The sequence below is a fragment of the Haliotis rufescens genome, unplaced genomic scaffold, assembly GCF_023055435.1.
Source record: "Haliotis rufescens isolate VD_foot unplaced genomic scaffold, xgHalRufe1.0.p SCAF_12, whole genome shotgun sequence".
Classification (NCBI taxonomy): Eukaryota; Metazoa; Mollusca; class Gastropoda; order Lepetellida; family Haliotidae; genus Haliotis; species Haliotis rufescens.
In genome coordinates, this window is record NW_025963802.1 from 3860387 (window position 1) to 3886375 (window position 25989).

At 37.8% G+C, this 25989-nt stretch overlaps 1 protein-coding gene across 1 annotated transcript; it reads right to left on the reverse strand.

Annotated features, from left to right (window-relative positions):
- Nucleotides 1-518: 518 nt before the first annotated feature.
- On the reverse strand, nt 519-19968 carry LOC124138074. Its single transcript, XM_046504593.2, has 8 exons — nt 19603-19968; nt 17048-17221; nt 12797-12979; nt 11069-11224; nt 9508-9863; nt 5535-5628; nt 3505-3587; nt 519-783 (listed from the first exon to the last, which is right to left on the reverse strand). The coding sequence occupies exons 1-8, from the start codon at nt 19691-19693 to the stop codon at nt 736-738; spliced, it is 1185 nt and encodes a 394-aa protein (XP_046360549.1). The 5' UTR covers nt 19694-19968; the 3' UTR covers nt 519-735.
- Nucleotides 19969-25989: the final 6021 nt, after the last annotated feature.

Here is a 25989-nt window from a genome sequence, read left to right on the forward strand (position 1 = left end):
GGGGTTTGTTGTGACGGTGCTAGCTGTGATCTGACGCGGAGTTAGTTGTGACCGGACACAGTGCTAGCTGTGATCTGACACGGGGTTTGTTGTGACGGTGCTAGCTGTGATCTGACACGGGGTTTGTTGTGACGGTGCTAGCTGTTATCTGACACGGGGTTGGTTGTGACGTGACACGGTGCTAGCTGTGACCTGACACGGAGTTAGTTGTGACCGGACACAGTGCTAGCTGTGATCTGACACGGGGTTGGTTGTGACGGTGCTGGCTGTGATCTGACACGGGGTTTGTTGTGACGGTGCTAGCTGTGATCTGACACGGGGTTGGTTGTGACGTGACACGGTGCTAGCTGTGACCTGACACGGAGTTAGTTGTGACGGTGCTAGCTGTGATTTGACACGGGGTTGGTTGTGACGGTGCTAGCTGTGATCTGACACGGGGTTGGTTGTGACCGGACACAGTGCTAGTTGTGATCTGACACGGAGCTATAGTGACCCCTCGATCAAATACAAAATGACGATACCAGACAAATATGTGTATTTATTGAAACTGTAAAGGGGGTGTTCTTGGAAAAATAAGCCACTACCACAGTATGAGCAAAGCTCCCTGTGGCAGCAGTGAACAACTGGCACAAAGGTTATGTCACTGGGTGGAGAAACATTCTTAACGCCGCCGCTGCTTGATGTTAGCGTCGTGGAAAGGGTTTCCAATATCCGAGGTTAACCGTCATTTGTACGTTACATGTGAGGCGTGGCCACCTGTTCTGGACATCTTGTCAGTCGGATCTGCAACACAGATAGCTAAGTGTGATAGGTAGTGAACAGCTCGTTACGACAAGCATGTGTAGATGGCCCGAATACACAAGATGATAGTAAATAACGGCATAACAAAATAATGGCACGACTATAAACATATCTCTCTTTATACATGTTAAAAACGTTAAAAACTCCAGAAAATTATCACTGTCGAATATACGCCGAAACAGATTCCTTAGAACGTAAATGGCAAAATAGTGATTACACTTATATGAACAGATCAATGAAAATCAGTGATGACTACAGGTGTTCGCGAAAAGGTTAAGCATGTCCAGCTCAACCGGGTTCTCTTAAAAAAATAAGTTTTCTAAATATAGTATATAAGATTGAACTGGGCCTATTTTTATCAAGGAAATTTCAAGTTTAAAAGACATTTTCACGCAAACACTTTGAGGAAGTCCGATGTCCCTGTGACAGTTTGAAAACTGCCGATCGAAACGTTCAGAAACTTAAATAATATTATAATGCAACCACGTTGCCCTGTCTGTTTGTCTCTCTGTTTACAGCGGTGATCATTCATTGGCGGTTTAAACTACTTTTACAGTGTGTATATAGACTCACAACACAACAACTCAATCATTATTGACAGGCAAATATTTACGAGGACAATGAATGCTACGATTTATGATGTGTATCGCTACAACTAATCGAACAGTCACGTTAAAAAAAATAATGCCTAATAAAAAGAATTTTATGACAAATCCAAAAAGAGCACTAATCGGAATGTACTTTGTTACATCCACGTCTTCATCATTATCATTCATCAGACCAAAGTACATGTCTTCACAGTAGCCGGTACACGTTAGATGTGCCAAGGGTGGGGTGTGTGAAACTGTGAATACCTGTTTGTAGTGACTAGTGTGTGTTAATACCTGTTTGTAGTGACTAGTGTGTGTTATTGCCTGTTTGTAGTGACTAGTGTGTGTTATTGCCTGTTTGTAGTGACTAGTGTGTGTTATTGCCTGTTTGTAGTGACTAGTGTGTGTTATTGCCTGTTTGTAGTGACTAGTGTGTGTTATTGCCTGTTTGTGGTGACTAGTGTGTGTTAATACCTGTTTGTAGTAACTAGTGTGTGTTAATTACTGTTTGTAGTGACTAGTGTGTGTTAATGCCTGTTTGTAGTGACTAGTGTGTGGTAATGACTGATTGTAGTGACTGGTGTGTGTTAATGATTGTTTGTAGTAACTAGTGTGTGTAAATTACTGTTTGCAGTGACTAGGGTGTGTTAATGACTGTTTGTAGTAACTAGTCTGTGTTAATTACTGTTTGTAGTAACTAGTGTGTGTTAATTACTGTTTGTAGTGACTGGTGTGTGTTAATTACTGTTTGTAGTGACTAGTGTGTGTTAATGCCTGTTTGTTGTGACTAGTGTGTGTTAATGCCTGTTTGTAGTGATTAATTTGTGTTAATGACTGTTTGTAGTAACTAGTGTGTGTTAATTACTGTTTGTAGTGACTGGTGTGTGTTAATTACTGTTTGTAGTGACTAGTGTGTGTTAATACCTGTTTGTTGTGACTAGTGTGTGTTAATGCCTGTTTGTAGTGATTAATTTGTGTTAATGACTGTTTGTAGTGACTAATTTGTGTTAATGACTGTTTGTAGTGACTGGTGTGTGTTAACTACTGTTTGTAGTGACTAGTATGTGTTAATGCCTGTTTGTAGTGACTAGTATGTGTTAATGACTGTTTGTAGTGACTAGTGTGTGTTATTGCCTGTTTGTAGTGACTAGTGTGTGTTATTGCCTGTTTGTAGTGACTAGTGTGTGTTATTGCCTGTTTGTAGTGACTAGTGTGTGTCATTGCCTGTTTGTGGTGACTAGTGTGTGTTAATGCCTGTTTGTAGTGACTAATTTGTGCTAATGACTGTTTGTAGTGACTAATTTGTGTTAATGACTGTTTGTAGTGACTAGTGTGTGTTAATTACTGTTTGTAGTGACTAGTGTGTGTTAATGCCTGTTTGTAGTGACTAGTGTGTGTTAATTACTGTTTGTAGTGACTAGTGTGTGTAAATGCCTGTTTGTTGTGACTAGTGTGTGTTAATTACTGTTTGTAGTGACTAGTGAGTGTTAATACCTGTTTGTAGTGACTAGTATGTGTTAATGCCTGTTTGTAGTGACTTATTTGGGTTAATGACTGTTTGTAGTGACTAATTTGTGTTAATGACTGTTTGTACAGACTGGTGTGTGTTAATTACTGTTTGTAGTGACTAGTGTATGTTAATGCCTGTTTGTAGTGACTAGTGTGTGTAAATGCCTGTTTGTAGTGACTAGTGTGTGTTAATGCCTGTTTGTAGTGACTAGTGTGTGTTAATGACTTTATGTAGTGACTGGTGTGTGTTAATGATTGTTTGTAGTAACTAGTGTGTGTTAATGACTGTTTGTAGTGACTCGTGCATGTTAATGACTGTTTGTAGTGACTAATGTGTGTTAATACCTGTTTGCAGTGACCAATGTGTATTAATACCTGTTTGTAGTGACTAATGTGTGTTAATACCTGTTTGTAGTGACTAATGTGTATTAATACCTGTTTGTAGTGACTTATATGTGTTAATACCTGTTTGTAGTAACTAGTGTGTCCTGTTCCTGTTGACGATGGTTTATAAGGATAAGCTAGAAAATATATGTTTCGTTTATAGGTACTTCTGACGATGGTGTACATGCAAGAAGATACATTTACTGTAGGGAGATCTTACATTGTCCATGAAGCCGACGAAGCCTTTACAGCCATGCGTCTTGCCGATGATTAAAGGTGAATGCTTGATCTTGATGCCAGGAGCTGTACATAGGAAATATATAGGCATTGTTATCCATAATATATGTGATTTTACCAGGTAACAGTTTGTTCTGTACATAGGAAATATATAGTCATTGTTATCCATAATATAGGTGACATTACCAGGTAACAGTTTGTTCTGTACATAGGAAATATATAGTCATTGTTATCCATAATATAGGTGACATTACCAGGTAACAGTTTGGTCTGTACATAGGAAATATATAGCCATTGTTATCCATAATATAGGTGACATTACCAGGTAACAGTTTGTTCTGTACATAGGAAATATATAGTCATTGTTATCCATAATATAGGTGACATTACCAGGTAACAGGTTGGTCTGTACATAGGAAATATATAGGCACTGTTATCCATAATATAGGTGACATTACCAGGTAACAGGTTGGTCTCATCTCGTGGCATGATTAAGATGCTATTTGTTTTGATTGTTGCATGAGTGAAATGACACCTTTACAAAGTCCCTCGGTGAGACGGGAAACCAAATGTTAAAATGTCGATTATTGTATTGCGTTTTTGGTGCAATGCTTCTTCCTCTTAAGTCGACCGCCTCCGTGGTAGGCAGGCATGCATGCAGGTCGTTAAATGGGTGAAATAATCTTGAACGCCACGCAAAACTTTATTTTACCTCACCTCACCTTTCCTTATTTTGGGTCTTGAATAATGAAGGCATGAAAAAAAGTACGGCATTACGTTTTTTTTCACTTAAGTAAAATAATCGAATTTTGTTTCGATATCTATGAGGCCGTAATCGTTTTCATTTACTCTCGTATGCACGTTACTGTAACATATACACATTACTGTGACATGAAACATTACTGTAACATATAAACTTTGCTATAACGTTTACACATTGCTGTAAAATACACATTACAATAACATGTACACATAACTGTAACATACACATTGCTGTAACATATACATATTTATGAAATATATACACATTGCTGTAATATACAAATTACATTTACATTAACATATATTCATTACTGTAACATATACACAGGACTGTAACATATATATAGGACTGTAACATATACACATTACTGTAACATATACACATTCCTGTAACATATATACTTTACTGTAACATATACACATTACTGTAGGATATGAATTACTGTCACATATACACATTACTGTAACATATACACATTCCTGTAACATATATACTTTACTGTAACATATACACATTACTGTAGGATATAAATTACTGTCACATATACACATTACTGTGACATATACACTTTACTGTAACATACATGCATTGCTGTAACATATATATTTTACTGTAACATATACATATTACTGTAACATATACACATTACTGTAACATATATGAATTACTGTAATATACACATAACTGAAACATAGAGACATTACTGTAACATATAGGCATTACTGTAACATATATACATTACTGTAACGTACACATGACTGTAACATATACACATTATTGTAACGTATACATATTACTGTAACATATATACTCAACTGTAACATATACATATTACTGTAACATATACACATTACTGTAACATGTATACATTACTGTAACATATAAACATTACTGTAACATATATACATTGCTGTAACATATATACTTTACTGTAACATATATATATTACTGTAACATATACATATTACTGTAACATATACATATTACTGTAACATATACACATAACTGTAACATATACACATTACTGTAACATATATACTTTATTGTAACATATATATATTACTGTAACATATACACGTAATTGTAAAATATATACATTACTGTAACATATATACTTTATTGTAACATATACATATTACTGTAACATTTACACATTACTGTAACATTTATACATTACTGTAACATATACCCATTACTGTAACATACACATACTGCTGTAACATACAGCTGCAGCGTTTGTAGCTACGTACCGTGGCTAACTCTGACGGAGGGTAGGTTGTCCACCTTCAGGAGTATGGCATGCTTGTATTTGGACAGCCACACCCGATGCTTCACGTTCGGTGCCTGGAGAAACATACACAACGTCGTTACAGTACGGAGAGTAGGTAGTGCAGCTTTACATACCCTAGCCAAGACTTGAACCATATATTTCCTGGCTAGACTAAAATGAAATATAGCAAGTTAACTTCCTCACTGTACAAAGTTCTTTACAAGACCTTTTTGAAAGGTAACACCAATGGTTGGATTCTGTATGATTACAAAACCTGTATTGTACTGGCATTTCCTATACATTTAGTTCCAATTGGGATATTGATACGTCATGGCTCAATCAATAAGTATCTATTAAAAGACCAATATAAACCCTCACTCGAATATATCATTAAAATGGGGAAAATATTTTTTTTTAAATAATAATTTGAGTTAGAATACTGTCATGTAATATTGAAATACTGTTCAAATGGCGTTAAACAAAACTGTTTACTGAAACCTACGGTATCAACACACCACAACACTAAAATAATAGTTATAGCCTTTATTCCCGTAATACGTCACCAGAAAGTCTTTAAACTATACATTATATAATCAAAAGAAATAGAAGAAAATGCACCAACAGGAAGTGACGTCGGCAGAAGAAACGTATTTCTTCTGCTGTTAATTATTATTTTGTGGTGTGTACTAACTACTGTTTGATTCGCCTACTGATAATGGCGGGCAAGAGAAATAAAGTCGAGTACAGTTCAGTTCATTGCAATTCTACGCTGACAATGATACTGTGTATTTAACAACCTCTTATTAGTAAACCGACATTCATGGTAAAGGAAACAGAAGACTGAAATACTGAGAGTACTGTATATCTCATTGGACAGAATCGTGTTCAATAAAGATCTCATCTAAAAGTTATGGTTAGTACACGATAATATGCTAGAAATCTGCAGTTAATTTACAAGTACAGTTAACTACGGTTATAACGAACACGCCTATAACGAACTGACGGATATAACGAACTTACTTTTAGGTCCCGACTATATGATGTAGTTATGCTGTATATATGCTTATAACGAACTACGGTTATAACGAACTAAAATTAGTGGTCCCTTTGAGTTCGTTATAACCGTACTTTACTGTAACTGGTTTTACTCTTTTACAAGTTTAAGTAAATGTGTTATTAGGAGACATGAGCTTCACTTATCGCGTACCTGATAGAGTATTACTACACAAAAGCCCCTGGTGCCAGCGAGAACATGAAAACGTCATTTAACACGAATACAGGTGTACAGTTACAGTAATATATTATCACTGTCAAAATTACTAAAAGTGATCTGACATAAATGTCCTCTTAAAACACCCAGCTGGTAAGGACTGACAGCTGACAATTCCCCAGTCGGTAACACTGTGCTTGTGCGTTTATACGTCATATGGTCTTTGTCAAATTATTGTAGATTATAGAACGTAGGCATACGATTGCGTTTGGTAGTCGTAGGCACACTACAGTAACGACGTGCGCGTTGTGATCGTAAACAGACTAGGGCATATAATAGGCGTAGTAAAACTTTGATTTTGTGGACGACGCGAAGCGTTAATATATTATATTCGTAATCACATTCTGGCATGTTGTAGTCGATATTCAGAACATGACATATCATTGTCGTAGTAAAACTGTGGCACATTTGGCCGTTCTCACGCGTTGATATATTTTAGAAGTAGTCACACTATGGTATATTATAATCGTAGTCACACTATGGTATATTATAATCGTAGTCACACTATGGTATATTATAATAGTAGTCACACTATGGTATATTATAATAGTAGTCACACTATGGTATATTATAATCGTAGTCACACTATGGTATATTATAATCGTAGTAAAAACTATGGTATATTATGATAGTAGTCACACTATGGTATATTATAATAGTAGTCACAGTATGGTATATTATAATCGTAGTCACACTATGGTATATTATAATAGTAGTCACACTATGGTATATTATAATAGTAGTCACACTATGGTATATTATAATAGTAGTCACACTATGGTATATTATAATCGTAGTCACAGTATGGTATATTATAATCGTAGTCACACTATGGTATATTATAATAGTAGCCACACTATGGTATATTATAATCGTAGTCACACTATGGTATATTATAATCGTTGTCACACTATGGTATATTATATTAGTAGCCACACTATGGTATATTATAATCGTAGTCATACTATGGTATATTATAATAGTAGTCACACTATGGTATATTATAATAGTAGTCACACTATGGTATATTATAATCGTAGTCACACTATGGTATATTATAATAGTAGTCACACTATGATATATTATAATAGTAGTCACACTATGGTATATTATTATCGTTGTCACACTATGGTATATTATAATAGTAGTCACACTATGGTATATTATAATCGTAGTCACACTATGGTATATTATAATATTAGTCACACTATGGTATATTATAATAGTAGTCACACTATGGTATATTATAATCGTAGTCACTCTATGGTATATTATAATAGTAGTCACACTATGGTATATTATAATAGTAGTCACATTATGGTTTAACATAATCATAGTCACACTATGGTATATTGTAATAGTAGTCACACTATGGTATATTATAATCGTAGTCACACTATGGTATATTATAATCGTAGTCACACTATGGTATATTATAATAGGAGTCACACTATGGTATATTATAATAGTAGTCACACTATGGTATATTATAATAGGAGTCACACTATGGTATATTATAATCGTATTCACACTATGGTATATTATAATAGTAGTCACACTATGGTATATTATAATCGTAGTCACACTATGGTATATTATAATAGTAGTCACACTATGGTATATTATAATAGTAGTCACAATATGGTATATTATAATAGTAGTCACACTATGGTATATTATAATAGTAGTCACACTATGGTATATTATAATAGTAGTCACACTATGGTACATTATAATAGTAGTCACACTATGGTATATTATAATAAAAGTCACACTATGGTATAATATAATCGTAGTCACACTATGGTATATTATGATAGTAGTTACACTATGGTATATTATAATAGTAGTCACACTATGGTATATTATAGTCAGACCTGAACAAAAATCGTGAATCACGGTAACAGTGTAGACACTAGGTGTTCATTAAACTGTGAGTATATCCAACTGTAAGCACCAATAAGAAATAAAGGTCAAGGTTACGATACGGTTAATCCTACTGCCTCAGTGGAAAGTTGAAGTAAAATATATGCATATCCAGTTATCGGATGAACCGCTTGACTTAGATCCAGTTGACTATCATTAACGCTTTGTTGATTGTTGTTCAATGCCGCACTCAACAATATTCCAGCTATGTGACGGCGGTTTGTAAATAATCAAGTCTGGACTTGACAATCCAGAGATTGACATCATGAACATCGATCTACGATGAAAAGTATCAACCAAGTCAACAAGCCTGTCCAAACGATCCTGTTAGTCGCTACTTACGACAAACAACAAACAAACAAATCGGTATTTCATATAACAGTATTTTTGAGATGATGGATGAAAGACTGGATGGATGGATGGATTTAAATCTGGAGTGAGTGAGTATGGGTCTATGCCGCTTTTAGCAATATCACACCAGAAATGGGCTTCACACATTGTACCCATGGGGAGAATCGAACCCGGGTCTTTGGCGTGACGAGCGAACGCTTTAACCACTAGGCTACCCGACCGCCCCTTTAAATCTGGATGATGAATGGTTTTAAATCGCCAGATTAGGACTATACATCACTACTATAAATAACAATGATGGACCAATAACATGCTAGCATAGTTTCACACATACATGTAATACAAAAAAAATGTTCAAAATATTCTTTGCATATAGCATTGTCTTACAGGTCGTATATATACTCACCACGCCCTTGACAACAAGGGCCAGTTTTCTTCCATCTTTACACTCAATTCGCGCAATAATCTCTCCTCTGATGGTGTCAAGGGTCACCTTCAAAGTGAAGTACAAATCGTCCTTAAAATCGTTGCCCAAGAGAGCAACCTCTCCTTTCTCTTTGCCAAGATATTGAAAGTCGAAGGACAAGGCAAACATCGAGTCAAGGTCAAGGCCGTCCATCATCCAGATAACAGCGTAGCCTCCCTTCCCGAATTGAGCCTTCTCATGATAGGGAGTGACTGGACCGCATGTTGTCAGGGACGCCTTGTTGTATTCGTCAAGTGTGTTTCCAGTGAACTTGAAGTTGAATAGTGCTGAACACCCTGCAATAATTGACGACAATTAAGTTATGTTTTTGACGTCCCACGTCGTATTGACGTATTCATAAAATAGCAAGTCTAGCAATTGAACATAAATCAATGCAGAGAAAAAACATCCTAGATTTTCTGCCGAAACAGATTCCAATTGGCGTAAAGGGCAAATAGCTGTGGAAATTATATGACTGGGCCACTGAAAATCAGTGATGACACCAGGTGTTCGCGAAAAGTGGGATTATATACAAGTATGGCCAGTACAATAGAACAATCAAGGGCGTGAAATTTATAACGTGAACGCCGGAATATGCACGTCCATCAATCATTGTTCTCATGTAATATGACTTTCCGTGTTATTGCGTATTGATTATTCCAACAATAACTTATAAACTTGGCAACAAAAGACTATATGAGTGCTTCACAACCACAGTTATGTGTTAATGTCTTTCATATTTGTATACATAAACCGTCAACGCCAGAGAATAACCTCGATTATCCGCCGAAACAGATTTCCTTTGGCGTAAAAGTCAAAATGACGGTGAAAATTATATGAATGGACACCTGGTGTTCGTGAAAAGGGTAAACATGTCCTTTCCTACAGGGAGCACCCGCACAATATTTGCATAAATAAATTACGTGTTTGTTTGTTGTCAGACGCCTTAATTACAGCATGACACGAACGCTTCTGAGAGGACATCCAAAACATGTACCGCCAATACGGCTTTAATCCACTTCAACGCTGTTACTTGACGTAGTCACACCTTATATGTCCCAAGTCATATTTTATCATATCATTCGCACAGTTTCTACTGGTGCCAAGTACAAATACAGAACAAATAACGGTAATCGTTGTTCTCTCTCGAAGTTGTCACTTGACAAGAGCGATTAGTGAACACAAAGAGATTTATCAGTCTTTCATGTCCTTGGTAGAAACCATGGAGTTGTTACCGTAGCCGAACATAAAAACATGTCAGCTGCCAAAAAATCACATGAAAACAAGTAAAGCATTTACAAAATATACAGGGAAGGTATAAACTGACAAACAATCACTTAACTACAAGGGGAGGGAGTTATTACCTGGTGGATTCATTTTGTCATCGTTCCCCGACAATGAGGATCTGACCAAGTCTTCATTGTCCAGTTTTCAATGATAATGCTGATCGCGGTGAATATCAGCACACATTTTAGCCAGACTAGTTAAATAAGACACTCACTGTATTTTGGAGGGTGAAATCCCCAGTCACAGACGCACTTTTTGGGGTTGAACAGCAGGCCCGAAGGACAGGGCATCTTGTACAGCACCCCGCCCGCCCCCTCGATGTAGTACTTTGTGGCATCCCCGGGGAAGGGGTTGACATGTGGGGGGCAACCTGGACATGAACACCAACGCATGAAGATGATGATGATGGTGATGATGATAACAGTAATGTTACTACTACTACTACTACTACTACTACTACTACTACTACTACTACTACTACTACTACTACCACTACTACTACTACTACTACTACTAATACTACTACTACTACTACTACTACTACTACTACTACTACCACTACTACTACTACCACAACTACTACTACTACTACTACTACTACTACTACTACTACTACTACTACTACCACTGGAGTATCGTGGTATTCCGACGGTGTGGATCCTTGTACAACATCAATCACTGGATTGTCTGATCCAGAATCGATTATTTATGTCAACGGAGTATTAGCTACAATATTGCTCAGTGCAGCTATATGACGGTGGCCTATAAATAATCAAATCTGGATAGTAGTAGTAGTAGCAGCAGCAGCAGCAGTAGTAGTAGAAGTTGAGGTAGTAGTAGTAGTAGTAGTAGTAGTAGTAGTAGTAGTAGTAGTAGTAGTAGTAGTAGGTAGTAGGTGGTGGTAAAAATTAATAACCAGTTCATGCATGAGCTGTCTGATAATGTACGAGGGTCCATGACATCACAAGCGACTGTAAATGTTTCATGCAAATATTTCAGAGGTTACCGGACCGCCTCCGTGGTCTAGTGGTAGAGCGTCCGCCCGGAAAGCGGAAGGTCCGGGGTTTGATCCCCGACCGCGTCATACCAAAAGACGTTAAAAGATGGTACTTGTTGTTACCCTGTCTGGCGCTCGGCATTAAGGGGCTAAAACAAGGACTGGTTGGCTCGGAGTCAGTATACTGTGTCTGAGTTGGGTATTCATGTTAAACTGCGGCATGGTATCTCAGTGAGCTAGCACTATAAATCGGCATCAGTCCGGACTAGTACAAGCAGCCACACACATACATACACGTGCATGCACGTCGCTACATAAGTGCAATAATCTTGGACGCGACGTTAAAACCCATTTCACCTCACCTCTGAGTATTCAAGAATATCTTGAATCTTTAACGTAACCCTTGTTAATCAGTCCGCTGTGGTATTTACTTCACTCCGGCGATATTTGTTTCAAAGGATGTCTATACAAAAGGTCATAATTTTCATAATTATGTTGTTAATTTCAATCACCAATAATATGGTCCATAATCGAAGTAAAAGAATATATGAATATAAATAAAATCCTTTCCAAAGAGTCGACTGTACGATTCAAACTATATCATGAGCATATATTTATGAATCACTATCAAATAGTGATGATACCAGGTGTTCGCGAAAAGGAGAGCGTATCCTGCCCCACCGGCGGCACCCGTCACAAACACATGCAAAGGCAAGTAAAGTATTCACCTGAAGAAACACGGGAAAATATGGTACAAGTCAAAATAGGGAATTGCATCGGACATTATTTTTGTCCCCGATGCGTCAAATTTGGAAATGTCACCCCCATGTCTTCCATAAAACCTTTTAAAAGCTTTATTGAGGCCTTAAATGTTGTAACCTTGATCAAACAAGCAAGAGTCGTATGACGCTCTCTGTAATCTTGGTATGAAAATAAAATACTCACCAACGCCCTGATGTTTCCACGAATATTGTTTACAGGCACGATCCGGAATGCAACGTTTACCGTTGAAAGAAAAGCCTTGGCGACAGCGATGGTAAACGGATCGTCGTTTCTGACATACGTAGTAGCCGTAGCAGTAGGCGCCGTCGGAGTAAGTGTAGCCAGGAGGATGCTGCCTGCAGGGATCTAACATCAAACAGAACATGGTGATTGCTGGGTCTTACAAAGATCTCACATGAAACAGAACATGGTGGTTGACGGGTCTTACAAGGGTCTAACATTAGTGAGTGAGTGAGTGAGTGAGTGAGTATGGTTTTACGCCGCTTTTAGCAATATTCCAGCAATATCACGGCGGGGGACACCAGGAATGGGCCTTACACATTGTACCCATGTCGGGAATCGAACCCGGGTTTTCGGCATGACGAGCCAACGCTTTAACCACTAGGCTACCCGACCGTCCCGGTCTAACATTAAACAGAACATAGCGATTTGTGGGTCTTATAAGGGTCTAGCATCAAACAGAACATAGTGGTTGGTGGGTCGTACAAGGGTCTAGCATCAAACAGAACATGGTGATTGGTGGGTCTTACAAGGGTCTTATAAGGGTCTAAGATTGAACAGAACATAGTGATTGGTGGATCGTACAAGGTTCTATGATTGAACAGAACATGGTGATTGGTGGGTCTTACAAGGGTCTAGCATCAAACAGAACTTGGTGTTTGGTGGGTCTTACAAGGGTCTAGCATTACACAGAACATGGTGATTGGTGGGTCTTACAAGGGTCTAACATTGAACAGAACATTGTGATTGGTGGGTCTTACAAGGGACTAACATTGAACAGAAGGGTCTAACATTGAACAGAACATGGTGATTGGTGGGTCTTACAAGGGTATAACATTGAACAGAACATGGTGATTGGTGGATCTTACAAGGGTCTTATAAGGGTCTAAGATTGAACAGAACATGGTGATTGGTGAATCGTACAAGGGTCTATGATTGAACAGAACATGGTGATTGGTGGGTCTTACAAGGGTCTAGCATCAAACAGAACTTGGTGTTTGGTAGGTCTTAAAAGGGTCTAGCATTACACAGAACATGGTGATTGGTGGGTCTTACAAGGGTCTCACATTGAACAGAACATGGTGATTGGTGGGTCTTACAAGGGTCTAGCATTACACAGAACATGGTGATTGGTGGGTCTTTCAAGGGTCTCACATTAAACAGAACAAGGTGATCGGTGGGTCTTACAAGGGTCTAGCATCAAACAGCACATTGTGATTGGTGGGTCTTTCAAGGGTCTCACATTGAACAGAACATGGTGATTGGTGGGTCTTACAAGGGTCTAGCATTACACAGAACATGGTGATTGGTGGGTCTTTCAAGGGTCTCACATTAAACAGAACATGGTGATTGGTGGGTCTTACAAGGGTCTAGCATTACACAGAACATGGTGATTGGTGGGTCTTTCAAGGGTCTCACATTAAACAGAACATGGTGATTGGTGGGTCTTACAAGGGTCTAGCATCAAACAGCACATGGTGATTGGTGGGTCTTTCAAGGGTCTCACATTGAACAGAACATGGTGATTGGTGGGTCTTACAAGGGTCTAACATTGAACAGAAGGGTCTAACATTGAACAGAACATGGTGATTGGTGGGTCTTACAAGGGTATAACATTGAACAGAACATGGTGATTGGTGGATCTTACAAGGGTCTTATAAGGGTCTAAGATTGAACAGAACATGGTGATTGGTGGATCGTACAAGGGTCTATGATTGAACAGAACATGGTGATTGGTGGGTCTTACAAGGGTCTAGCATCAAACAGAACTTGGTGTTTGGTGGGTCTTACAAGGGTCTAGCATTACACAGAACATGGTGATTGGTGGGTCTTACAAGGGTCTCACATTGAACAGAACATGGTGATTGGTGGGTCTTACAAGGGTCTAGCATTACACAGAACATGGTGATTGGTGGGTCTTTCAAGGGTCTCACATTAAACAGAACAAGGTGATCGGTGGGTCTTACAAGGGTCTAGCATCAAACAGCACATTGTGATTGGTGGGTCTTTCAAGGGTCTCACATTGAACAGAACATGGTGATTGGTGGGTCTTACAAGGGTCTAGCATTACACAGAACATGGTGATTGGTGGGTCTTTCAAGGGTCTCACATTAAACAGAACATGGTGATTGGTGGGTCTTACAAGGGTCTAGCATCAAACAGCACATGGTGATTGGTGGGTCTTACAATGGCTCAATTTCGCAATGAATGTAAAACAATAAGCCACGCACACCGAGACGGACTACTTTCACCACAATGGAATGTCGGAGTTCCCAGTGCAACTTGAAGGATTCCTCTGTCGCCTTCTACCTGGGTCCACTTGCACAAAAAGATCTTATCGCTACAAGTACTGTTAAGCCATGAGATGGCGATATTCAGCTTCGGCTACAATCGCCATCTACTTCCAAAACACGACGAAAATATCATCGATTTAATATCAGAAATATTGTTACTCTAGATAGCGATCCACAACTATCGAGACCATAGCCTAAATACAAATTTCTGCGGAAGTTAGTGTCAAACAACGGACCTTTAAGATTCAAATATCAGATTTAATATCAGAAATATTGTTACTCTAGATAGCGATCCACAACTATCGAGCCCATAGCCTAAATACAAATTTCTGCGGAATTTAGTGTCAAACAACGGACCTTTAAGATTCAAAGTGGGGAAAGTATCTGCAAGCTACAGCAATGACCCTTGCTAACCCAGGGGCAGCTGATCGAAGAGCATGCTCCAGTTAGGAATTGTCTCCCTTTGTATTATACCAAAGTCCCTGGAGTAACTTGCTAATGTTAATAATGAGTTGTATTTGTTCACGGTTCTTCGTTCTTTTTATACTAATTTGCGTTGATTGGCTACTAACACTTTTAGGCGTGCCAGTTAAAGTTACTAATTTTACAAGTCATCAGACACATGTCACGACACAAAATGTTTTCCTACGCCAGGAATGTTGATCGATCTTCTCATGTGTATCTGTTTGTATTTATATGATTGTTTGTCATTCAACTATTGTTGAGACCACATGGTTTTTATTGTGAAGTTTAATTATTAAGAGTTTTCGGTTCATTATTGTATGAAACGAGGAACCGATGTGCAAACTATAAAAATGCACAGTCCATTCTAAATGAAGCCAAACTCAAAATGTTTATTCGTTAGTAATTAATTGTTCCACATGCTCTTAATTATAAATATAATTTTGTGACAGTTTTTTGTTCTTAAATTTTGAAATATTAAAATATACCGTATTCGACCTAATAAGCGCCCGGGGCGCTCTTAAAATTGGAAAAAGTGGGCTCTTATTAGAATATGATCTTGGTGAGAACAAAAACAGAGTTGAAAAATTGTTAATTTCGTAGTTTATGCTGACAGCCTGAAATAATACAAAAGAAAAATATGTGCGTACCATACACGACAGATATATTTTCCAGAATGTAATTGCCCACATTTAAGGGTGCATATAACACACGACTGAGTATTGTACAAGAATCAATAAGTCTTGTGCACATTGATCAGTCGGAAGGGGTGTTAATTGGGATTGTTCACTAGCAAATATATTAGCAAATATCGCGAAAGGGCGCTTATTACAGCGGGGCGCTTATTACGTCGAATACGGTATGTAATATAAAAACAATGTGTTATCATAGCAAGAGATTGTTCACGGTGTATGTAGACGGTGGAATGCCTACCACGGCACGCTGCCAGCGCCGCTACTCCACTGATTGGTCTCAGTGATTTCGTGAAAAGATTATAAGCAGCAGATTGCCATTATATGTTTGTTGTTAGGTGTTTGTTGTTTAACGCCGAACTAAAGCAAAATTCAAGCTATATGACGGCAGCCTGCAACCCAGTGATTGATAGTGTGAGCAACTGTTGAAAGAGAGCCTCCCCTCGTATAAATTCAGGTGAACGAACCGTTGATAAAAAAAACTTGGTAAAACAAATGTGAAATTATTCCAGCATTATCACCGCTGCAGACACCAAGAATGGGTACACGCGTTGTTTCCATGTGGGGCATCAAACCCGAATGTTGGGCGTGACAAGCCAATGGGTGCGATAGTGACATCAACCATTTGCCCATCCCACCGGGCCGCTACCGAGAAACCTCACACCCCTTGAAAGAATAAGTGTGATTCAGAAGTATTGAAATAGTGTAACACTGCCTGATATTTAATCAGTTCCATCAGACCCTACCGTCTTTACAATCAACGTCCACCGCATGACGACACTTCTTGCCATCAAAAAAAGTCCCCGCTGCGCACGTCTGCAACTCCTGGCTTTTGGCTGCGCAATGGGCGAAGACGTTGCAATATCCGGGCACTCTGTAGTAGCCTTGTCCCGTCTCCAGCAGGCACGTGTCACAGTATCCTACAACCGATACACACCGAGAGCTGACACAAGAAACAAGAAAATGCGCATTAAAAAATATTGAAACACCATGGACACATTTGTTTGGAAATAATCATGGAAGATTTTCTTAGGCAGATCAACTGATTTCAACCCACAACGTTGTACAGTATAGATGGATTGAACAGGTCAACGTAGACCAAGATGCAGTAACAGTAGACATATTAAAAAGGCCACTCTAATTAGCAGATGAACAGACCTTCGAACCATCTGAACTCTTGAACATCTTTTTTTTATTTTATTTTTTTTTACTTTTTTTTTTTTTTATTGTTCCTGGTAAAAGTACATCATGTTTGGATGAGAGTCAAAACACATGACCAGGGTTTCTCTTGAACATCTTGATCAATGTTCTTTGTCTTACTGGCACGAGTAAATGCAGAATACTACATAAATATACATACATGTAGTTTCTTCATACATAGGTTCCAGAATACAATCTCGGAATGGAGTTTATAATTGGGGGATAATTCTTGACATCACCTGTAGTCTGTGGTTAGGTACACCCGCAGGGCTGACATGTTCTTTGTGTTGACCAAGTGAGTAGATGAACTGAATCTGATGCCGATTTAAGCAATATATCAGAAACCAGAAATGGGCTCCACGCAATGTATCCATGGTCACTATGAACCTGTGCGTTTAGCGTTATGGGCGAACGCTTTAACCACTGAGCTACTCTTCCGCCCCCTTGATGTATGTAGAGCGTCCACCCGAGGAGCGGAAGGTTCAAGGTTAGAACGTTAAAAAATGGTACTTGTTACCCTGTCTGGCGCTCGGCATTAAGGGGCTAAAACGAGGACTGGTCGGTCGGAGTCGGTGTTCATGTTAAACTGCGGCATGGTATCTCAGTGGGCTAGCACTATAAATGCGGCATTAGTCCGGACTAGTACAAGCAGCCACACACACACACGTGCATGCACGTCGGTTTATAAGTGCAATAATCTTGGACGCGACGTTAAGCCCCATTTTATTTACCTCACCTTGATGTATAACGCATATTTAAAATACAACTTTACTTATTTATTTATTTTTTTAAACATATACCACTAGAAACGCTCCACGAAATTAATGTACATCAATATAATTCTGTCCACGAGCTTTATCTGAAAGGAAAACTGAAAAACGAATACAGGTAATGTTGAAATATTGAATTGACGTGACTTACCTTTAAAATATGATAATTGTCGTTTGGTCGTTATAATTTATCACAGGTTGAAGATTATTAAAAAAATATTAAAACTACAAGTATATGATTCATCTTTTCGCGTCATCTTAAGATAAAAAAATGCGAAAAGACCGAAGATTCAGTCAATCAAAAGGAAATGCACAAGCCTTACATCAATCTATCATTATTCATCATACTCAAACAAGCAAACCGAAAGCCCTTGGTTCGTACACTGGGATGACAAGATTGTCAAACTTTGAAATATGACATATGCAATAAAACATATTGCCTTGTTAATAAGCTTTCTCCGTGCGTATGTATTTAGGTAGTTCTTTTTTAATTAACATGGCATTAAACAGAGTTATATGCTACTGATCTTGTCAACACTGTAAACAAATTCCTAGAAGCTCCCTGTATCTATTTCAGTATTTGCTATACACTTACACGAGCGCCTTCCCGTAATCTATGATAATTCTTTCAGACGATTTGCTTTGGATCTTAATATTTCCATCTACCGTAGACATCACAAGTCACATTACAATACAGCTATATGAAATATCGAGGCCTGTTTATAATACAAGTGGACGCATGCGCATACACGTACACATGTCACACCAGTTCATCATATCAGCGTCTGTTTTATATGTATTTTAATCAGTTTTAATTCCTTTGTTTCTTTTCTTCTCATATCTTACGTACATACTGAAAACCGATGAATCTTTGATGGAAACAAACGAAAAATCACAAATGCTTATTAAAAGTCAGACTTTGACCCACTATTTTAACAAATAGTGAATGTTATCAGAAGCGTCATTGGCTAAACAACTAAACCAAAGCATGGATAAAGTTAGAATGTGTAAGAAATGCATTTTTTCTACAATTTGAGCATGAATAAGAATGAAAACATAGGATCAAGAAATTATCTCGATTCATGGACTTTGTCCAGAATGTTACTCATTTTAAATCGTGAAAAAAACACCATTTTAAAATTTGGCCTATTGAGTTGATCATTGAAGGCTTTTTATGCTCCATGTTTCTAGTACATTATACATCCTAGAAGCTTACAAATAAGTACAGTAAAGCCATAACGAAATTGTTCAGAATAAAGAATCATTTAAACGTTGCAATGACCCTTTCGTCATAGGAACCAGTAGTTAATCAGTATTGTTTAAGAACTTACTTTTCACAAATGATGCTTTCGGACCATGCGAGTGGACAAGTCCAAGAAGGACTGATGTCGCAACAAGAACCATGAGGTTGGCTTGCGCCATGTTAGGAGGCTGTGCGTATCTGGGCGAGGTGTTCTCCTGCAACTCCAACACCGTGTGCTGCACTATATCAATCACCTAACAAAGTTAAACACACACTTGGCATCAAAGTTAATTCTGTATGCTATAAATCATATGTCGGAACCGTTGCACTTAAGAACTTGACAATGATCGTCTTGATTCGTCAGTGATTGATTCCCAGTTCTGTAGAGATTATCACAAGGAGGTATTGCAACGACAAGAACTGCAGCTGTCTCTAATTGATCACCATGCAATAAACTGACGACTGACAGTAGACTATATATATACAACAGAAAATATAGTTTGCCAGGGGTGATTATAATTGAGATCTGACTCCGATGACATACGGTGACGTCACATCATGTGATCAGAAGGCAAAAACAGATTGTCGAATGCCTTTTGGCGATATATATTGATGTGCTTAAGAATTATGAATATGAAACGTGGTTACAAGGTAATTTGGCCAGGAAGTTTAACTTAAGCTTCAGTTATATCGATGATATCTGATATCGTTCAATAACAATCAAATAGCAAATTCCCTTTCACTGATTTACCCACCTGACCTAGAAATATGGGTGACCAGTTACACCGCCTCATCTGTTTCGTATTTAGATCTGTGCAAGATTCAGGGTGACAAAACCCTCTCCACATGTCGGGCAATATTCCAGCGGCTCCAGCCTTTTGTGTTGACATTTCACAACTTTTGAGATACTACCGAGCATGCTCTTTCTACCAAGATTTCAAAGAGCGTCATACGACTCTTGCTCAGAAGTTGTTTGATCAAGATTACAACAATCAGGGCCTCAGTAAAACTTTCAAAAAGTTTTATGTTTGACATGTTGAGAACATTTCCAAATTTGACGCATCAGGGGCAATACTGATGTCCGATGCAATTCCTTATTTTGACTTATACCATATATTTTCATTATTATAATCTACTGTGCATATACCTCTCAATAAGTTTTGCAACTTCAATATAAGACCAAGTCGCAGAATATCTTTTGCACTTTCATTTTTCAATATAATCTCCTTTCACCTCAATACACGTATTCCATTTGTCCTTGAAGCTTTTAATATCAGTTTTATAGAAATCTTCAGATTGGCCCTCTAACCACGCCTCTGTGGCAGCCTTTATGTCCTCGTCATCCTGGAAGCGTCTTCCACGTAGGGCAGATTTCATGTGCCGGAACAGTAAATAGTCACTGGGAGCTAAGTCTGGACTGTAGGATGGGTGATTTAACTGTGCGACTAACGGACGACTAACGGGATCGGGTGGTCAGGTTCGTTGACTTGGTTGAAGCATGTCATCGATCCCAATTGCGTGGATCGATGCCCATGATGTCAATCACTGGATTGTATGGTCGTATTATTTACAGACCACCGTCATGAAGCTGGAATATTGCTGAGTGCGGGGTAAAACAACAAACCAACCAACCATTTTTCGATATATGATGGCACAATTGTACCTATTTTGTTATACGGCTGGGGCATTAACTATTTTGAATCCATTGAAAAAGTTAATACTTTGTATTTTAAGGTATTTTTTAAGCATTGGTAAATACGCTTCAAATATGGCAGGACTTGTTCATAGCCAGCTGCGTGTTGATAAAATTATTACAAATAGAAGCTCATAGGTACCCATTTCAATCTTACCAAATGCTAAAGCAATTGGATGATGAAGGGAAAACGAATTGGGTGTCTGGTGTAAGAAGCATATCATTTAATACTGAATTTACTTTTGTATGGATCTCACAAGACATCGGTAATGAAAAGCTATTTTTAAATACATTCAACAAAGATTATTAGATATTTTTCAGAAAAACTGGCACCTACAGGTTTCCTCTTCACGCTTTCTTTCAAGCATTATCCTGGTATCAAATGTTACAACCAGAAGAATATTTAACTATATTTCAAGATAAATCTCTGTTGAGAGAATTTAGAATATCTCTCCATAACTTTCATGTCAATCAAAGTGGAACCAAGGTTAGTGAGTGAGTGAGTGAGTGAGTATGGTTTTACGCCGCTTTTAGCAATATTCCAGCAATATCACGGCGGGGGACACCAGAAATGGGCTTCACACATTGTACCCATGTCGGGAATCGAACCCGGGTCTTCGGCGTGACGAGCTAACGCTTTAACCACTAGGCTACCCGACCGCCCACCAAGGTTAGTGATATTGTAAATTGTATATGTACTTACTGTAACAACCAGGAGATCGAAGACAAGTTTCATGTTCTTTTTATATGTGAAAAATATAAAACTTTGAGATCAAAATTTCTATCTAATTTAGATATTAGACACAGAGACAATCAATTAATGATCAATGTGTTGAATTCCAACAATGAAGATGATATAAAATCTTTAGAAATGTATTTAAAACATATATTTAGGGTAAGCTGGATATATATTATGCTGTGTCACGCTGATTTTTCATGTACGTGTTAAAACTGAACTGTACTATGGCCTTACATACTGAATAAACTGTCTATCTGACTGTCTGGTTTACAGTGCGTACAGTTATATTGTCCAGTGTACACTTGCAATAATTGCTTACAGTTTATATTTTATGGGCATTGTTTACAGTGTGACCATTACAAAAATTATTTATATTGCGTACTTGAATGATACGGTTTATAGTGCGTACTTAACCGATATGGTTTATTGTGCGAACTGTTCCGATATGGCTTAAAGTGCATACTTTAATATGGTTTATAGTATGTACTTTAATTATATGGTTTATAGTGCGTACTTTAATATGGTTTATAGTGCGTACTTTAATATGGTTTATACTGTGTACTTTAATTATATGGTTTATAGTGTGTACTTTAATGATATGGTTTATAGTGCGTACTTAACCGATATGGTTTATTGTGCGTACTCTTCCGATATGGTTTTTAGTGCGTACTTTAATGATATGGTTTATAGTCCGTACTTGAATGATATGGTTTATAGTGCGTACTTAACCGATATGGTTTATTGTGCGTACTCTTCCGAAATGGTTTTTAGTGCGTACTTTAATGATATGGTTTATAGTCCGTACTTGAATGATACGGTTTATAGTGCGTACTTTAATGATATGGTTTATACTGTGTACCCTACCGATATGGTTTATAGTGTAACTTTACTAGTCTCCACGTAATGCCTGGCGCTAGGTGTTTACTGTGTGATTGCACATGCTACGTGGTATTTTCTTTCATCATATTACAAGGAAGTCCGTGATTTACAAGTACTACTCATGATTCACAAACACATTTGTTTTTATCAAATAATGAATTTACACTTAAATCATGCTTCTATTTGGGGGCATTTGCATTGATGGATATATCGAGAATTAAAAATAAGTCTGAGATTTGTAAACGTGAATAATTGGTCTGTCCTCGTGTAGTCCCGTGCGAGATGACATGCATGTGAGACATAAGGTGTGACGCATGTTGTGACATCGTACATCAACCCATGCTTAGGTCATGTCCTGGTATACGCAGTGGCTTGTTGACAGGTGCGCGCCCCGGGGTACAAGGAGGTGTGACAGTGCAAGGAGATGTGAAGGAACATCACTTGATTGAACAATTAAGTGGCACGGTCTTTACCATAGCAATATGCTGTTTCCTGCCAATCTTTAAAGCCGTAAAAGAAAGATTATACATTAACATGTCATTGACTTCACAAGATGTCAAATGAAATATATATCATATCCGATGAAATGCATCACGGTAAATATATATGCTTAACGTTTTCTGAAACAAATGTATTTTATTAGAGTGAGTGAGTTTTGTTTAACGCCGCTTTTAACAGTATTCCACTCATATCACGGCGTGTCAGCTTAATGTGGGAGGAAAGCCCGAAGTGATGCAGGTCTCACATGTTTACCACGTTGGTGAAACCCACTAGCACGGGTATGGTGCTAACAAACCTAGAAACATAATCGTAGTGAACCGGGTTTCGAACCCCCAACCATAGATATCTGGCATGCCCAATGGACGCAACTCTGCACAGTGAATCGCGGCGCCCTAGGCGATTGGGCCACCCATGCCCCCTATTTTTATTAGAAAAAAACCAATAATGCTGAAAGGAATAAATTCTGATTTAGCTTCAGTGTTCTCCCGTGACACAATTGTGGGGTGAAGAAACCTAATTCTTTCGTCACGTATTACGTCTATGTCGAGCTGACACCGATGCAAGGAATGACCTTTAGGTCGATGCCCGATACTATCGCAAATACTAACGTCCATTTTAGAAATTTAAAAATGTCCATTTTGATGTTTGCATTTGAAAATGAAATTAAGGTTAACACCAATAAAATGCGTTATGTCTTAATTTTATTAACGATATAACAACACATTTGTGAGGTGAGATGAGGTGAAATGGGGCTTAACGTCGCATTCACGATTACTGCACTTATATAGCGACGTGCATGCACGTGTGTGAGTGTGTCTGCTTGTACTAGTGCACACTGATGTCGATTTATAGTGCTAGCTCAATGAGATACCATGCCTCAGTTTAACATGAATCCCCCACTCAGACACAGTATACTGACTCCGAGCCGACCAGTCCTTGCTTTAGCCCCTTAATGCCGAGCGCCAGACAGGGTACCTACAGGTACCATCTTTTAACGTATTTTGGTTTTACACGGCCGGGGATCGAACCCCTTACCTTCCGGGCGGATGCTCTACCAGTAGACCACGGAGGCGGTCTCACGTCTGTGTCTGGCATTGATAATGCATGCATTTTTAAATGATATTTGTTTCAGACTCCTTGTTGTGGAACAGAATCATCATACAGAATAGAGATCACTGGTAAATATACAATATCTTAGCTTGTCTCTTAGATATTATATATTTTTTTTAAATAATTCATATTTGGGTGGGCACAAGTGGTGCATGAAGTGAGCAACTGACGTGTACAAGTATGTTATATCCACGAATGTTCGTGACAATTTATTTTCTGTCAATCAATCTGCATAACCCCCTTCAATCAAATAAAGTATGTGCACATGTTTAAATTATAAACCTTCAGGCGGGTGTGTTTTTTTCGAAAACTTTGGTTTTAAGTGTGTGCTGCGCGGATATGGTTTCAAGTGTGTGTTTTACGAGCATGGTCTATAGTGTCTAGTTTACGGATAGGGTTTATAGCGTCTAGTTTACGGATATGGTTTATAGCGTCTAATTTACGGATATGGTTTATAGCGTCTAGTTTACGGATATGGTTTATAGCGTCTAGTTTACGGATATTGTTTATAGCGTCTAGTTTACGGATATGGTTTATAGCGTCTAATTTACGGATATGGTTTGTAGCGTCTAGTTTACGGATATGGTTTATAGCGTCTAATTTACGGATATGGTTTATAGCGTCTAATTTACGGATATGGTTTATAATGTCTAGTTTACGGATATGGTTTAAAGCGTCTAGTTTACGGATATGGTTTATAGTGACTAGTTTATGGATATCATTTATAGCATTTAGTTTACGGAAATAGTTTATAGGTCTAGTTTACGGATATGGTTTATAGCTTCAAGTTTAAGGGTTATTGTTTATAATGTCTAGTTTACAGATATTGTTTATAGTGACTAGTTTACAGATATCATTTATATCATCTAGTTTACGGATATGGTTTATAGTGTCTAGTTTACGGATATGCTTTATAATGTCTAGTTTACAGATATTGTTTATAGTGACTAGTTTACGGATATCATTTATAGCATCTAGTTTACAGATATGGTTTATAGCGTCTATTTTACTGATATAGTTTAAAGTGTCTAGTTTACAGATATGTTTTATAGCGTCTATTTTACGGATATGGTTTATAATGTCTAGTTTACGGATATGGTTTAAAGTGTCTAGTTTACAGATATTGTTTATAGTGTCTAGTTTACGGTTATGATTTATAGTGTCTAGTTTACGGATATGCTTTATAATGTCTAGTTTACGGATATGGTTTATAGTGACTAGTTTATGGATATCATTTATAGCATTTAGTTTACGGAAATAGTTTATAGGTCTAGTTTACGGATATGGTTTATAGCGTCTAGTTTACGGATATTGTTTATAATGTCTAGTTTACAGAAATTGTTAAAGTGACTAGTTTACGGATATCATTTATAGCATCTAGTTTACAGATATGGTTTATAGTGTCTAGTTTACGGATATGCTTTATAATGTCTAGTTTACAGATATTGTTTATAGTGACTAGTTTACGGATATCATTTATAGCATCTAGTTTACGGAAATAGTTTATAGGTCTAGTTTACGGATATGGTTTATAGCGTCTATTTTACGGATAT

What these genes read in the sequence shown, in the direction of transcription:
- LOC124138074 (XM_046504593.2), bottom strand. Translation starts at nt 19,693, where the DNA reads ATGGCGCAAGCCAACCTCATGGTTCTTGTTGCGACATCAGTCCTTCTT. An exon ending in ATTTCACCCTCCAAAATACA is followed by an intron (nt 9,864 to 11,068) that starts GTGAGTGTCTTA and finishes CAATTATTGCAG; the next exon opens with GGTGTTCAGCACTATTCAAC. An exon ending in CTCCGTCAGAGTTAGCCACG is followed by an intron (nt 3,588 to 5,534) that starts GTACGTAGCTAC and finishes TCCTATGTACAG; the next exon opens with CTCCTGGCATCAAGATCAAG.